Source organism: Passer montanus, unplaced genomic scaffold, assembly GCF_014805655.1.
Source record: "Passer montanus isolate IOZ18808 unplaced genomic scaffold, ASM1480565v1 scaffold53, whole genome shotgun sequence".
NCBI classification, from domain to species: Eukaryota; Metazoa; Chordata; class Aves; order Passeriformes; family Passeridae; genus Passer; species Passer montanus.
In genome coordinates, this window is record NW_024370263.1 from 3,048,123 (window position 1) to 3,063,561 (window position 15,439).

The following is a 15,439-nucleotide window of genomic DNA, read 5'->3' on the forward strand; positions in this document are numbered from 1 at the left end:
AAAGACTTTGGGATTGATTGCAAACACTTAGAACTGCTGTAAGTAACAACATTCTTATTGTATTCTTATTATTTTGATTTATTTTGGGGTTTCTTTTGTTCTTTATGTCCTTTTTCCACTGGCTTTCATTAATATTTATTGTCTGCACTCAATACCAGCTGTTTGATGAGCTGCTGCTCACAACAAAAGAAGGAAAAGAGAAATACAGCTTGATGTACAAAATGAACTCCAGTTTGATTTCAGTAAAGATAGCAACGATAAAGCCAGTGCAGTGAAATTTCTTTATTCGTTTTCTGCTTTGCAGAACCCCGGAGTTGACTTTGGAGACGTTTCTGAAAGAATTGCTCTGCGACAGCGACTGCAGTGCCGGAGCTTTAAGTGGTACTTGGAGAACGTGTACCCTGAGATGAGGGTTTACAATAACACAGTCACTTATGGAGAGGTACAGCATGTCTTTGGAAACACATCACAGCTGCACTCGAGCAGTCCTCTGCTTTCAGAGCTGGCTATCAGGATGTACAGAGCAATTACACATCAGCACAGCAGTGGCAACAAAAATACCCTCCCCTCCTTTTAATCAACACTAAGGAGCATGGCTTTGAGAAGCCCTTTTCCTTTTGTTGGAGAGCAGCAGGTTGTAGGCACACAGTTTGTGGTGATTGGGAGTGGAGCTGTGGCCCAGCCTCATCCCCAACGAGTAGAGATTTGAAAAGCAGGTGAGCAGCACTGACAGCAATGAGGCATGGAGTGTCCAGGGGCACTGACCAACCACCAGAGGGAACAGAGGGCACACAGGTGCAGTGTGTGAACTTGAGGAATATAAAACACTGGGCTAAAGAACAAGAATTGCAGATGCTTGAAGGCTTCTGAAATGACCTGATGTTACTGTGTATGGGTTGAAGCCTTCTGATTTTGTATTGTGATACTCTGTGTATCGCAGCCATCTCAACTGCAGCGTATGCTGAGACACAGGTGAAGTCATCCTTACTGCCAATTGCACACAACCTCCTTGGATCTCATTTTAAAACACTGAGACATAAGTTTGAGGCAATAATTTTCCCAAATAAGATGCCACAGACATGATAAAGAAAATGTCAGTGGTCAACAGAGCTCAAATAATTGTCTACATGAGCTGCAATTAAATCCAAAGGCAATGTATTTTCCCACAAGACAGCTAAATGGAGACTGTTCCTTTCTCTTCTATTTGATTGACTTCATACAAAAATAAGTCAGGCACTTGAGACATTGATACAAAGTGGAAGTTTTATTCATAATATCACTTTGCATCCTAATATAACTATCCCCATCAGGAACTGAGAAAAGACACTGAGTAAATTCAAGAGGAGCTGTTGGTGTCTGTCAGCTCTGAGAAGGTCGTTAACAGTGAAGAACATTGGCAGAAGTGCCAATGTTGTGTCAATTATACCAGACCCTGAGCAATCCAGGCTCTAAAATAAATTTTGTTCTTCTTGAGCTGTCACATAGAAGGTTCTTGAGTCAAACAGGAAGTTTAATGATGCAAATATCAAATTGTTTAACATTTTTTATTTACCTGTTATAAACCAACCTAGGTCCCTTTCAGTCTTCAGTTTCATCCTAATGAAATCAAGCTTGTTGTAATGTACTTCTGGTTATTTTCCTGGAGGAAAAGATGTCTGAATTTTTGTGAGTTTCAAGAAAAAGAAATGTATTGAGTAGATGTGAGACAGATTGAAACAGTAGTAAAAATATATTTCCTAGTGACTCAATTCCCCTTTTTTTAAAGCCATCTCATAAAGCTGTCTTCATCTTCTTTAGCCTTTATAGCCCCCAAGCCATAAAATAAACCTCCTGAAATTTAGTTGTTGGTGGGCCCCCTTCTCCAATTGGATTCCCTGTTATGCTTGTACACTATAATATGAAGGAATAGATACTGATTTTTTTTTTTTCTGACACCTTATGCAGCAGCTGTTTCTAAATTATGGAGGTGCCCAGACTGGTACTTCACAGTCTAAACCAAAATTGACCTGTAGAGTCTTTTGAGGTGTCTGTCTAAATAACTTCTTGTTTACGATATCTCTAAAGTTTTTCTATGTTCAAAATATGTGGGTAATGCTTCCAGCCTCAAGAGAAAGGCTGGAAGTGTTTTCACAAGAGCTCCATCCCAGTTTTTATAGACTTGTAAATTCTTCTTGTCTAGGGAGGCACAGGAATTTTTTTACTTCCTTGGATCTCTGAACCTGTGCCCTTTCATAAAATGTGGTTTATGTCACTTCTGTACAGAACAATGTACTATATTTTCAGTTCAGATGAAAATTTTTTACATGCTTTTTTTGTTTTATATAGGCAATAGAAAGAAACAAAAGCATGTCGCATCCAACACCAATCCTGGGTAGCTCCTATCCTGTTTGTAAAGCCACGTTCTCAGCATGCAGGGTCAAACTTTATGTTTGCACATTGGCAGTTTGGAGCAAAACTTGGTCTGGGTTTCTTAGGGTGAATTTTAGGAAGTTCTGATCCTTGAATAATTGACAAAAATGTACCTCTGACCCAAGGTGTATAGAGCCAGCAGGTTGTCCAAATAATGTCTTTTCGTGGAGCAGATTCACTGCTGGCACCCTGTCATAGCTGAAGGAGTAGCATGTGTCCCTCAGAGAGCAGTTTTACATAGCACTTTTTTCAGGAGCTGTAGCACAGCTAAGATTTAGCTGGACTGGGCTAAAATAGGGATTAATTTCCAGCTGGAGTTTTCATTCTTATCTGGTTCTAGGTGCGGAACAGCAAAGCCAGCGGCTACTGCCTGGACCAGGGCGCCGAAGAGGATGACAAAGCCATCCTTTATCCCTGCCATGGAATGTCCTCCCAGGTAAAGGGTGAAAATCCCATCATGAGTGAGAAACCTTGAACTCAGAGAATAGTCAGAAGAAACAAAGAGGAATTGAATATATTTGGTTTCAGTTTGGCAGTATAATTCCTGAGCTGCAAAGGCAAATGTCTGGCTTTACCCCAGTCTTGTCAGGTGCCTTTTCCAAGGTTGTCCAGCATGTGAATCCATACTTTGAAATTGCCAGTTAGGAAAACAGAAGAATCATGTTACTTTGTTTAAATAACAGGGATCCACTGAAGTTTAATTAATTTAGGTAGTCTGTGTGAGTGAGCAGTTCTTCTTGCTATGACATGACTTATTCATGGTACCTCTTTAATTTAACTGTTCCTTGGTCCAACAGACTCCTGGGCAGAAATTATTTATCAAGCTGCTGATTTGATTCCCCAAGTAGGCAAAAAGTTAAGCACATATTTAACATCCGCTTCAAAGGGAATTAAGAATATCCTCTAAGACTTTTCTAAAATAGAAGATTTCTTTTTTTTTTTGTCAGTCCCTGTGCATATTATTATTTTCTTTCAGATGTCTGAAGATTTAAAAATGACATTTCTTTTTCCCATGCTTATAGTGATTTTACTTCTACAAGTTGGATATTATTTAAATCCAGGACTTGAGCTTTTTCTGAAATGCAATCCTTGTTTCTTTTGAAGTAGCATCTAAATCAAAACTATATTAATGAACATTCTCATGTGTAAATAAACTCTGACCTTATCAGGCTTAACAATTATCTGAGGTTCAGTCATGCATATATTGATTGGGAGTCCTGGCTTGTGCATCACCACGGAGGCAAAGCGAGACAGACAGTAATTCTTACTGGCACAATGTCCACCTTTGGCAGGATCATTATGGAGTATTTGACTGACGCTCTCCTAGAGTAGAGGTGGAAGGAGCAGCCTTTGAATAAGGTAACAAAATAGCATTGCTTAAATAGATGTAAATTAGCTTCTCAAGAAGACTCTCATTAGAGATGTCAAGGTGCTCAGAGAGAGTTCAGTCTCCTGCTCCATCCTAATCGGAACAGAAAGTTGCAAATTTAAGTCCTTCCTGAATGTCCCTTAGCAACATCTCATCTCGATCATAGTGTGCTAGCACTTAGAAGAGTAATGAAATAAGTGGTTCTGACTGTAATTTATTTTGCAATTTAAGTCCTTAACCTACTTGTTTGCCTCCATGATTCCTGTTTCACAGAGTAGGCTTTGATTTCCACCTCGGGAAGAAAACAGTTGAGGGCATAAGTTACAGTGAATTCTTCCCTTTAAATCAAACAAACAAATCAACAAAAAACAGGAAAAGAGTTTTCATTCTGCAAGAAACACCAAGTGAAGGCAGAGGTGATGTTTTATCTAAGTTGAGTATTTCACAGACAAGCATGGGTTGGAGCCACTCAAATGCAGCCAAGTTAATTAATGATTACACAGCTGGAAAACTTCTATAATCTCACCACAATTTACAAAATTAATTCAGTGTGAGAACCGCAGCTGCACAAACCCTAATCAAGGATATTCAAGCACATAGCATGAAAGGTGTTGACAGCAAGCGTTTTAATATATTAAATAAACATTTTTAAGCCCCTCTTCTAATCAGGCTGGGTGAGCATAGTTGTCTGCTGCATTTAGCTTTCCATTTCTGACATTTTTCATCTCAAGCATAGGACATAAAATACCCTTACTGAGCCGAGATTTGGGTTATTTGTACATGCCTGCTGAATATAAATTCATATAAATATGGAACTCCCTTTCCCCAGTTGGGTTATCACTGGTGTTCATATGTCCTGCCAATGGGAACATCTCTTCCTGTTTAGTACAGCCCTGTTTGCTTTTCATACTCTTCAATTCTTACAGAATTGAAGCAGATTACCAGTTATTTTGGTGTACACATGGTTCCACTGAAACCCACCCAAGTCAGACAAGTGTTTCAAGAAAGCTGAGTTAGGAATAAGATTACTGTTCATCTGTGATAAAATGTTCTTTTTCTCTATGTCTTATCCTTGTGTTTCCTTTGGATGTTGTTGTCCCACATTACAGTGGCAAAATAAAAACACTCCACTGCGACTGCCTTTCCCTTTGTGTATTTTCAAGATCAGTTTTCACCATGATAAATCACATCTTTGTAATGATATCAGCTTTTAAATTTCTTTATTCAAACAGGGACAAGCGCTTTTATGGATGCTCTGGAATGCATTTAGCCTGAGTTTACATCAATTTAGTTTAATGTGTTTGACTTGAGCGAAGTCATTGTAAGCTAACAGCTTAGGAATATCCAGACAAGGTTTTGCATCAGTCTGAGTCGATTTCAAAACCTATTTTACAGCAAAGTAGTGTCCTTTTTATATGTGTTCATTGGATCTGAAGTTTGAGTCTAATGGGCTTTCAGGGAAAAAAAACTTTGCAAATACTGCTAGGAGAAACAGTCCAGGGCTACAGAAGGTTTGTAAATAAAGAAATATATTTTGAGTTTTCAACTGCTCTGCCTCTGTGTGTGGCTTCCATTGTGCAATCAGCTGCAAAGCCCAGTGGTACTATACACTTTTGCTGTAAAATATATTTTTTTTTTAAAAAGTGAGGTTGTGAGGACAGATGGACAGATACAAGCCCCCCAAAACTGGAATGTGTTGTTCTGGAAGCTTCATAGAATGGTTAGAGGACATGCAGGTTTTGAACCATCTGAGAGCACTGCACAGCCCCAGTGGAAATATTCACTCTCAGAGCCTGCCTTGAGTGCTGTGATGTGGAGCTGATTATATGGTATGTGAAAGAGAGGAGAACTTAATGAAATGGCTTCTTGGGATAGCAGGGCCAGGGTGAACAGCCTCCTTGTCCACCCTCCTCCCTTCCCTTTCACAGCAGAGAGAGGGGAGGCACTGCAGCTGTGAAGGAAAGAACTCCCTCTGCATTGAGAACAACCAGAAGGAAGGGAGAGCTCCCTGCTCGATTCCTGGGGCTGCAGCTACACAAACAGAGTGAGAGGAGATGAAAGGCTTTGCTTAAACTGTTGCTCAAGGGCAGGTATTTCACATTTTGCTGGGTAGAGCTGTGACTGCCCAGATTTGCGTGCAGGGCAGCAGGGTGGATGAACAGGTCCTTTCTCCCCTTGCAAGAAGCAGTGGGTGGGATTCTGGAGCAAACATGGAATTTTGATAACCTGTGATCTGTTTGCCTTGAGGGGACAGGTATTCGGGAGATGTAGGGTGTTTGGGATTCCTGCATCACTCACTGCTTCTGTTCCTGTGTCAGCTGACAGCTTGCCTTAACTGCAGGACTGAGGAACCATTAAAGATTTCCTTTTGCCTGGAGAGCAAGAGTGAGAGAGAGAGGTTAAATTTAGTGTGGAAAGCTACCAGCCCCATCCTAGTAAATGTTTCCTACAAACAATTACCTGCAATCATTTGGTGCTTTCTTCACTTGACTGGAAATTAGCAGGAATGGATGTTTTTGAAGTCAAATCCTCCAGTTTAAAGCTGCCATTTTCTTATCACATTAATATTCCTGGAGGATCATATTCCATAGGCAGCAGCACTGACTATTTTTGATCCAGGTATGGTGGCTTTGATAAACAACCTTTGACACCTTTTGCATTCTGTTCAGATTTCTGAATGTTGAAGGGAAAACTGTCCTATCTTACATCAAGTATAGCAGATGGCATCAGGATTAGATCTTGAGTATTTAATAGAGCACTTGGCTTCAGTGTCATTTGAATCCTTCAGCTCTTCCTAGATAAAAGAGAAAAATTGAGTGAAGGTCCATCCCAATGTGATGTATAAAAGTGTGCTTCTGTTCTGCAGCTTGCAATTTGGAGTGTGTGGATATCTAAGGATCTCAGCCCATCAAAACCTGCATAGATTTTTTTTTTTAATTTAATTCATGAGTATTAATATTTCTTAACAAAGGGAACTTTGTCATTTGATTTTGGCTGATTGGCACTGGGAATGGATTTGACATGGTGTATCATGCCTACAGTCCTAACATAAATAGGAATTATTTCTTTGTGGATAGGTTAGTGACACTTAAGATCAAGTTAGAACACAGAAGGTATAATTTTAATTGACTGTATCACAATTCCTGCTTTCTAGCCTATAGTAATAAGCAACTAATGTTAATGCTTGTTTTATTTTCACAGTTTATGTTGTCTCTAGGAAGTTATGATAGGAATTCTTTGGAGGGAGATATTATTAATCATATAGTAGTTTCTTGAACCTTAATTTCTGGTCTGATTTTGCAGAAGCAGGCTCTACAGCTTTCCTATGTAATATGGTCTGAACTGATATAAACCTTTGTGGGTGGGTTTTTTAAAATTCTATTTTATTGCAGAATAAGCCTAAGTTTTCATGACTGTTGGATCAGCCATAAAAACTTGACAGAAAGTGCAGATTCAGGAAATTAGGCCCATGCTGTTCCATTTGTCTTGAGATTGTACAGATAAGAGCCTCCTGCATGGAGCCATCCCTGACCCTGTTGAGCTGTAACACAAACTGCCACTTTCAATCCTGCAGATAGTTTAGAATAGAGTTAAAGTATCTTTCACTTCTAAAGCCTAAGCAGGACTGGTCCTTTCTGCTCTGACAGGCTGCTCTATAACAAAGTGCATGGCCACTGTGATCCAGAGCACATGGAACTCTGGCTACTGAGATTCTGGTGACAAAACATGTTTTAGACCATTTTAATACCAGTACAGAAAATGCTGCTCATCTCAAAAAGAAAAATCAATCCTATCCTACAGAGCAGGTAGCCCATTATAAACACTGCTTCTGCTTATCTACATAAGGCAAAGCCAACAAGCTTGTGGGGCAGTATTTTGGGACTACAGAGAGATAATAGACTGCAAGATGAATATATTTCCTGGCCAGTGTTTCAGCTATACCTGCAGTTCATTTGAATTCTGCTGGAAACCCATTAAATAGAAGTGTGAAATATACAGTCTGGTTTTATTTACGAAAAAAAATAAAAGACAAAATGTTGTGTTTGATTTGCATTTTTTAAACACCTCCTTTTTATGTGAAAAAACAAAGTTAATTTGTCTGACCTGGCAGTTCCTTCATATTTTGAATTTCTTTGCTTGCTTGAGCTTATTTTACATATGTTCCTCCTAACCTCTCAGAGTGGAAAAAAACCCCAAAAGTGTCTTGATTAAGTGTGTCCAAACTGTGCCATGACAAAGGCACCGTTCATACCCAGAGCATCCTCATGTGGTTATCTCTCTGATGTAGGCTCTCTGCTACCTCTGCGCTTCACATGGCTGCTCTGAACAGAAGTGGCAGGTGGGAAAATGAACACATACTATGTCAAAGAGCATCTGGTCTGGGAGCAAGTAGACCATGCTCTTTTTACCACCAGCAAGAAATGATTATTCACAGCATGATTCTTCTGAGGTTAATAAGGATGGCAGTAGAAAGCCAGACTCTAATTTGAGTTTTTTTGATTGATTCTTAATGATATCTCACACACTGGTCAGTGGCATCCAATAAGTGGCAGGCACTTCTGACCTTCCTTCCCTTTCTTGTTAAGTAATTTCAGCCATATAACAGCAATAGCACCAGACAGGCAGTGAATTTCCTGGGTGGTAATTGCATTTCTTTGGTGGCTCAGATCCTCACCCTGCAGCATCCAGACTGACAGCACACAAGCCACGTAGCTGACTCCACTCTGCAGTCTTTTGGCACCTGGGTGTTGCACTTTCAGAGTAAGAAGGGCAAAATATTATGCTGGTTTAATGACTCTGGGTTTAAGCACAGAAGTGAGAAGTAGATAATTCTGATTTGACGTATTGGCCTGCTGCCAAATTAGCATCATGCATTTTCACTTTAATGTGCTTTACACAAAACTGAAATACCAGAGTGTCATTCTTTATTATGTAGGCCTGAAGCATATGTTAGCAAATTTGCTGCCATTTCCCTCATGGTTTCTTTTTTTCCTCTCATATTTTTGGATAGGGGTTGCATGGCTGGATTTTTTCAGTAATGTTTATTTACAAAAACTAATTAGACTTGTTGCTATCAATAGCCTCTAACAGAGCTCTTAAGAACAAACTGCACGACAAAATTGACATCGTGTCCTTGTTAAATCAACTCCTGCTGAGTGGGCATGATTTACATATTGATTACTTCACTTCCTTGATTGCCCTTTTTGCAGTGACATGGTGGGTGGGGAGTGGTGGGGAGCAGAAGTGTGGGAGAAGGGACGTTGTGCTCCGGGTTTTACCAACATTGCCAAGATTTGCCCTTGAGCAGTGTGTCCCAGCAGGCCAAGAGGCTCCTCAGCAGCTCAGAACTCTCCTTTCTCCCCCAGCTTGTCCGCTACAGCTCGGAAGGTGTCCTGCAGCTGGGGCCACTGGGCTCCACCGCCTTCCTGCCCGACTCCAAATGCCTGGTGGACGATGGCAAGGGCAGGACACCCACCCTCAAGAAGTGTGAAGATGTTCTGAGGCCAGCACAGAGGTTCTGGGATTTCACACAGGTGAGGAAGAGCTGAGGAAGAGAGAACTTGCAGAGGAATGATGCTCTAAAGAGTCTCTAATGAAAAACAAGGAGGTCTTTGGTATTCCCCCCAGTATTTTTTGAAATAGTCAGATATGTTTTCCATACATCATGTGCTACTCAGGAATATTCTTTCATTATTACTCGAAATTTTACGGTGTGATTTCTAAGAATTTTTACTTATACTGTTTTGGAATATTCTCAATTTCTGTCCTGATTTCCAAGAACATGCTTGTAATTGTTTACTGTCCAGGAGTTTTTTGCATTTAGAACTTTTCTAGAATTTTTTTAGCACCTTTATAGGCATTTTTTAAGATCTAGAATGTTCAAATAATTTTTAAGACTTTCAAAAGCCTTATTATAGTCTCTGGGATTTCCTATTTCTTGGGCTCCATAGGGATTCACTTGTGCTTTTAGAGATTTTCTAGTGATTTGGGAGGATTTTCCCAGCAATTCCTAAATGTACAGTTATAAAGGAATTGTTTTGGTACTTCTTATGTATTAGCTAGGTTTTCCTAGATATTTCTAGCACTTTCTGGGGTATATCTGATATATACAGAAATGCATTTTATAATGTTTTTTACGGATTTACAGATCTAGCACTGTTTTTTCTAGTCCGTTCACCTTGTGTGTTCTTTCCTCTAAGATTTTTTCCCCCATCTTTTTTTTTTCTAGAATGGTCCAATCATCAGCAGAGACACTGGCCGTTGTCTAGAAGTGGAAATGTCAAAGGATGCAAATTTTGGGCTCAGATTAGTCGTACAAAGGTGCTCGGGGCAGAAATGGATGATTAGAAACTGGATCAAACACAGTCGGCACTGACTGTGGGGCTGAGCTGCCTCTCCTGCTGGTGTCCATTGCTCACTGTGCCATATCCCGTGAGGCATTTGTCTTAAAGCAAATTAGTTTGAACAGGTCTTGGCTCTCAAGAGTCTTTTATAGTTGGGCATTCCAAGGAAAGAAAGAAGAAAAAGGAAAGCAGACCCACTCATGCCCTGTTTGACTCTTCCTTGCTCCAGCAGATGATGTGGGAAGCTTAAGGAGAGTTTTCTGTTGATGAAAACCAGAGCACAACAGGAAAGTGGATTCCTTAAGCACTCCTAGGGGAATTGACAGATTTCTATTCAAAGGAGACATCCCAATACTGCCTCATAAAGAGAATTCTCTGATGGGTAGCTTTTTAGCTTTAAGTTTTGGACTGGTGCACAACTCCTACAGTGAATAATTATGTGCCTTTTTTATTGTACTTCATATAAAAGAGGACTGGAAAAATCCTACCTTTTCAGCATGTCTGGTTCGTTGTACTAAAGAAGAAGAAGATCTGTAAATAACATTGGAAATATATTATAATATATGATACATTTCAAGGTTGATTGCTTAGGAGTCTCTGTTTCTAGAAAGAGACTGTTCTGCAAATGTTTACAGGTGGTTCTCAACCTTCGAGCTGCTGGAGAGCAGCATTTTAGAGACGTCTTCTAGTTAGACACAGATAAATGTTGAATAGATAAAATAGCCACATGCTCCGTTATATTGCCACATTTTACATTTGTTGGCTGTAGAGACACCACAATTTAGCATTTGGATATTTGGCTCTTCTGAGGCAGTAAATGTCCTGGTGGATGGATGGATGGATGGATGGATTTCAGGAGGCCTCAGCTGGCCCCAAAGCCCTGAGTGTGTGTCCTGTCCTGCAGGTCACTGTTGTGTTGTTCCAGAGACTGCCTGGAACAAGGATACTCCAAATCCTCCTTATTCTGGAAATAAGTTGACTGGCTTAGGTGCCATCTGTAGAGCTTAAAACCATGGATCTTCCATTCTGTTTCCCATCCTGTGAAAATGTCAAATGTGAGCAAATATGCTGTGTGAGCACTGTCTAGACAAATTTCCTGAATAAACCAACAAAGTCTTTTCAGCATTTGAAAAACAAACACAAGCCTGGTGATAAGAAGGCAAATTAGAGCACGAGGTAGGGAGCATATATAAATACTGTTACTCTGAAATATAAATATTTTACTGTTGCTGACCCATTGGCAGCATCTTTGTAAATCTGAATTTAATAATGTATCCAGTGGTTCATGCAGGGTCAGTGCATATGGACAGAGCAGTGACAAGGTCTCATCCAAAAGGCTGTCAAAATTGATGTCCACTGTCATCAGCAGGTTTTGGATGTGGGTCCATGGCACACAGCTTTTCTGTACAGATGATTTCAGTCATACTGAAGGAGAGACAGAGATGGTGTCTGTTAATTTCACTGTTTAATATTTTATAGTTTAAAAAATTTGTTTTGTTTTACTGAGCCAGGAAAAATAGGTAATTGCAGTCACTGTGGTACTGTGAATCTTGGTGATCTGTTCCTTGAATAACTTTTGCCATTCCTATTTCAAGGCATGCTGAACAAAATTTAATGGAAACAAAGTTAATTTTTCAAGGGCATGATATGTAAAAAAATTTTGACTTTTAACAAGTAAAATCCATTAGGTCTTATCAAGTCTTGGTTAGTATCTAGAAGGCATATCACTAGGTTTTTCCCCAATTTTATTCTTGAAATAGAGTGTGCAAGATGCAATACAAAGCCAATTCTCCTGGAATTGTGGCTAATTGCTGATCTTTATTCATGTCTCATGGACCAGGTTACACATGAACATATACAAAAGAATAATTCTGGATAAGATTCTAGATACAAAAATACTTAAAATTCTGTGTTTATAGTAACTTGTATACAACCTTTTGAACAGTGTAATAAGACCTGCAGGGAGAATAGCATCTTTAATAAATCAAGCAATACTGTATAAAATCACGGACAATCTCAGTATTCAAGCCTTCCTGCAGGTCCAAAACAGGTAGGAAGCCTCAGGCTAAATATAGATTGGGAACAGCTGCCCTGCATTTAACCTCCTTATGTTAAGCTATCAGACAATTTAAAATTGTATTTACCATCTATGCAGCAGATGTTGAAGGCTTTGTACAGGAGTGAGTTTGTAAGTGAGTTTTCATCTTCTCTCCAAATACAATTTCCACCTTTTAAACTGTATGAAAGCTTTATTCTCCTTTTGTTTGCTCTGATGGAGTTTTACTCCTTGAGAGGTGAGAAAACAAAAGAAGGAAAAGATGGTTTTGCCAGGTGAGATTTTGGGGGAGTAACAGGTCATTTGCACCCATTTTTAGTCTTTCCAGTGAGTAAGTGCTAACTATTTTATCTGAACATGGCAGGAAGTGGAAATTAATTATATACCAGTGTGAGCTATTAAAGTATGAAGTTACAGTACTGAACAGAAGCAAATATGCCATGTGCTTTCTATTCCCCTTTTATTTTTCCTTGTCTTGAATTAGCAATCTACACTTGATCCTTGGTTAGCAGTGGGGCAACAAGCCTTTCAAACCCTGGGTAAATGAAAAAGGAAAGCTGAATATTTAGAGGAATACCAGGGTTTAAATCTACTCTCCTGAAAGGAGTCTTGCATGGGCAGTTTAGGAGCTTTGAGGCTGAAAGGACCAGATAGATCTGTGTTTACTGGCAGAGATTTCAAACCTTCATCTGACACCACCATGATCAAAGAGAATTGGTTGTTTTGGGATTTTGCCCCTCAGGGCTCAGTGCAGAGCATTTGACTGTGGCCACTCTGTCTGAGAGTGGTCAGTCCTGGCAGGTTTGAATGCCAAGGCCACCAGCTGCAGGAGGCTTGCAGGAACCAGACTTAGGATATAAGAAGGAAAACAGGTTTTTGTGGTAGATAAATGGCTTTGAGATTTACATAATAATATAAAAGAAATCAAATAATTCTTAAAAGGTGGAGTTGGTATTTTATGTGATTGTAATTTTTTTAAGACTTGCTGGAATAATTTCTGATATTTGCAAAACACATCTGTTGGATTAATTTTACTTTATTCTTTATCTGTATGAACCACTGCTTTGGCTGTGGTACTAACATGGTGACTCTGCATGTGAGAGGGTCTTAAATATTCTCTCGTCAAAGGAATAATAATAAAAAAAGCCTTGAGTATTATCTGTTTTAACCAAAGTCTATGGTTCTTTTGTCAGTATTTCACCCCTTAGTATAATCTGAAATCCTGCTTAATGGTGTTCAAATTTTCAGTCTTGTTTCCCACAGTGCAGCATTCTAGATCTCATGAAAAGTATTCAATGTAGTGTAATATGCCTTGTGGAGAAAATTCAGATCAAAGGCTTTCTATGCTATTTTGTTTGATTAAGGGGATTATGGAGCTAAATACTAGGTCACAGGACAAAAGAATAGAAGGTAAGAAAGAACAGCACACCAGTAAGAAAGTCTAGCACACTGCTGTGAAAGCCAAGCCAGGAAAAATATTCTTTTCTGAACATGTTCAAGTCCCTAAAAATGAGTTTGAGTCCTAAGGTAATAAAAGCCCTTTCTTTTTTGATACTATTTTCCAAGCTGAATTTAATTTTGGTTTGGTTGAATCTATTTTTTCCTCAGCCAGAACTGTCCTCTAGCCCTTTTGGCTTCCGTTTCCTGAGGCATGTTAAGATCCAGTGGGAAGGAAACAAGAGAAATTTGATGCTTTGGAAGGACCCACTGGATTCCCCTGCAATCATGTAAGATCTTTATTGTACTCACCCACCAGAACTCTTCAGGGCTGTTCCACATGCAAAAAACCAAACTCAGGTTCCACAGAAGTGATTTAAGACCAACATATGGAAACAAACAACAGGTCTTCATATGTATTTTGAAAGTGTTGGAGTATCTCTCTCAGCTGAATGAATAATTTGGGGCTCAATGTGTCTGAAGATGAAGCCTGCATGGTCCTTCATTTACAGTCCTTTTCACTGGCCTGTCCCTTTTAAAAAACTGTGATCTAGTAGATGAAAACCTCACTTGGCATGTGACAAGGGGTGTAATCTATCTGACACAGGATAGCTGCAATTTTAAGTACTTAAGTCATAGCTAGTCAGATTTAATGAAATAGCACCAGTCCTAATCTGTTCTTTAGATCAATTACACAGCGTGTAATTCCTTCAGTATCCAGTATTCATTTGAAATGGTTCATTACCAGCCATACAAAAGTGCATTATGGCCAGTTTCAGGATCCAGGGAATTGGGCTATAAGAAGAACTACAGTAGAAGTTGTAGTTCAGGAGTTTAGCATATTATTATTCAGTTAGGGCACAAATACCTTTGTTTTTTCATGAGAGGCTTTGGGAGGAAGAACAATTGCTAGAATTCACTTGATTGAAGGCGTTTCTAACAATGATGTTCTATTTTTGCCTGCTCCTATTTTGACTGCCTGCTTCTTAGTGCTGATCAAAGTTGATGGTAGAGGTCATACCACAGATAAAAGATGGTATTGCAAATTAGAAGATCTAGCTAACAGGCTGGAGAGAAACCAAGGAATGATCAGATCTTCACATGCCTCTAGATCTAGATGCCACCACAGGAAACTTAATACCCAAAAATTCTCTTTGGAAAGAATCCCAAACTACAGTGACCTCTTTAGTGCAATACAATGGATTTCAGAATGGCTTCATAAAATACAGTGAATTACATTACAAAAGCATTAATGACGTGCAACTAAAAGGGGTTCAGGGGTTGTCCTAAATAAAAACAATGGGTTTTGGCCAAAAATGCTTACAAATACCAGTGAAACAATATATGGCAACCTGATTTTGAAAAACAATTTCTGAGTCAAGTGTGTCTTCAAAGACATGTAGAAGCATTGATTACTTTTCATAGTATTAGTGATTCCTATTGGCCATCAACAAGTGTTGTGCAGTTTTCAAACTCTTTGTAATGTTTAATTTAAAAAATGCAGCAACTAGAATGCAAGTTGTGACTGCAAATATTTTTTTCATTATGTGGCACATCATCAAATCAATTTGTATTCACACTGAAAAAGTTAATAAATTACTATGCATTTTACTGCTGACATGAGCTGCATGTTTTATCATTGTACATTTGGACACATCTATTAAAATTCAGAGATTCACACAAAGGAAAACTAGAAGAGCAAAGCATATGGGCATTTTAAAATTTAAATTGCACATATTGTGTTCTGAAAGTAGTCACCACACACTCGTAAGAGACTTGGCCCTGGGGGTGCACACCCAAAATTGGATTGATAACAGACTGTCA

General features: G+C 39.2%; 1 protein-coding gene across 1 annotated transcript in view; it reads left to right on the forward strand.

The window, feature by feature from the left end:
• Positions 1–15,231, forward strand: part of GALNT9 (polypeptide N-acetylgalactosaminyltransferase 9) — a 132,973-nt gene extending 117,742 nt beyond the window's left edge. The window contains exons 8-11 of the mRNA XM_039724811.1: positions 305–442; positions 2,750–2,845; positions 9,145–9,312; positions 10,008–15,231. Of these exons, the coding sequence (XP_039580745.1) occupies positions 305–442; positions 2,750–2,845; positions 9,145–9,312; positions 10,008–10,154 (549 nt within the window). The 3' untranslated portion in view covers positions 10,155–15,231. The remainder of the gene's footprint in view (positions 1–304; positions 443–2,749; positions 2,846–9,144; positions 9,313–10,007) is intronic.
• Positions 15,232–15,439: the final 208 nt, after the last annotated feature.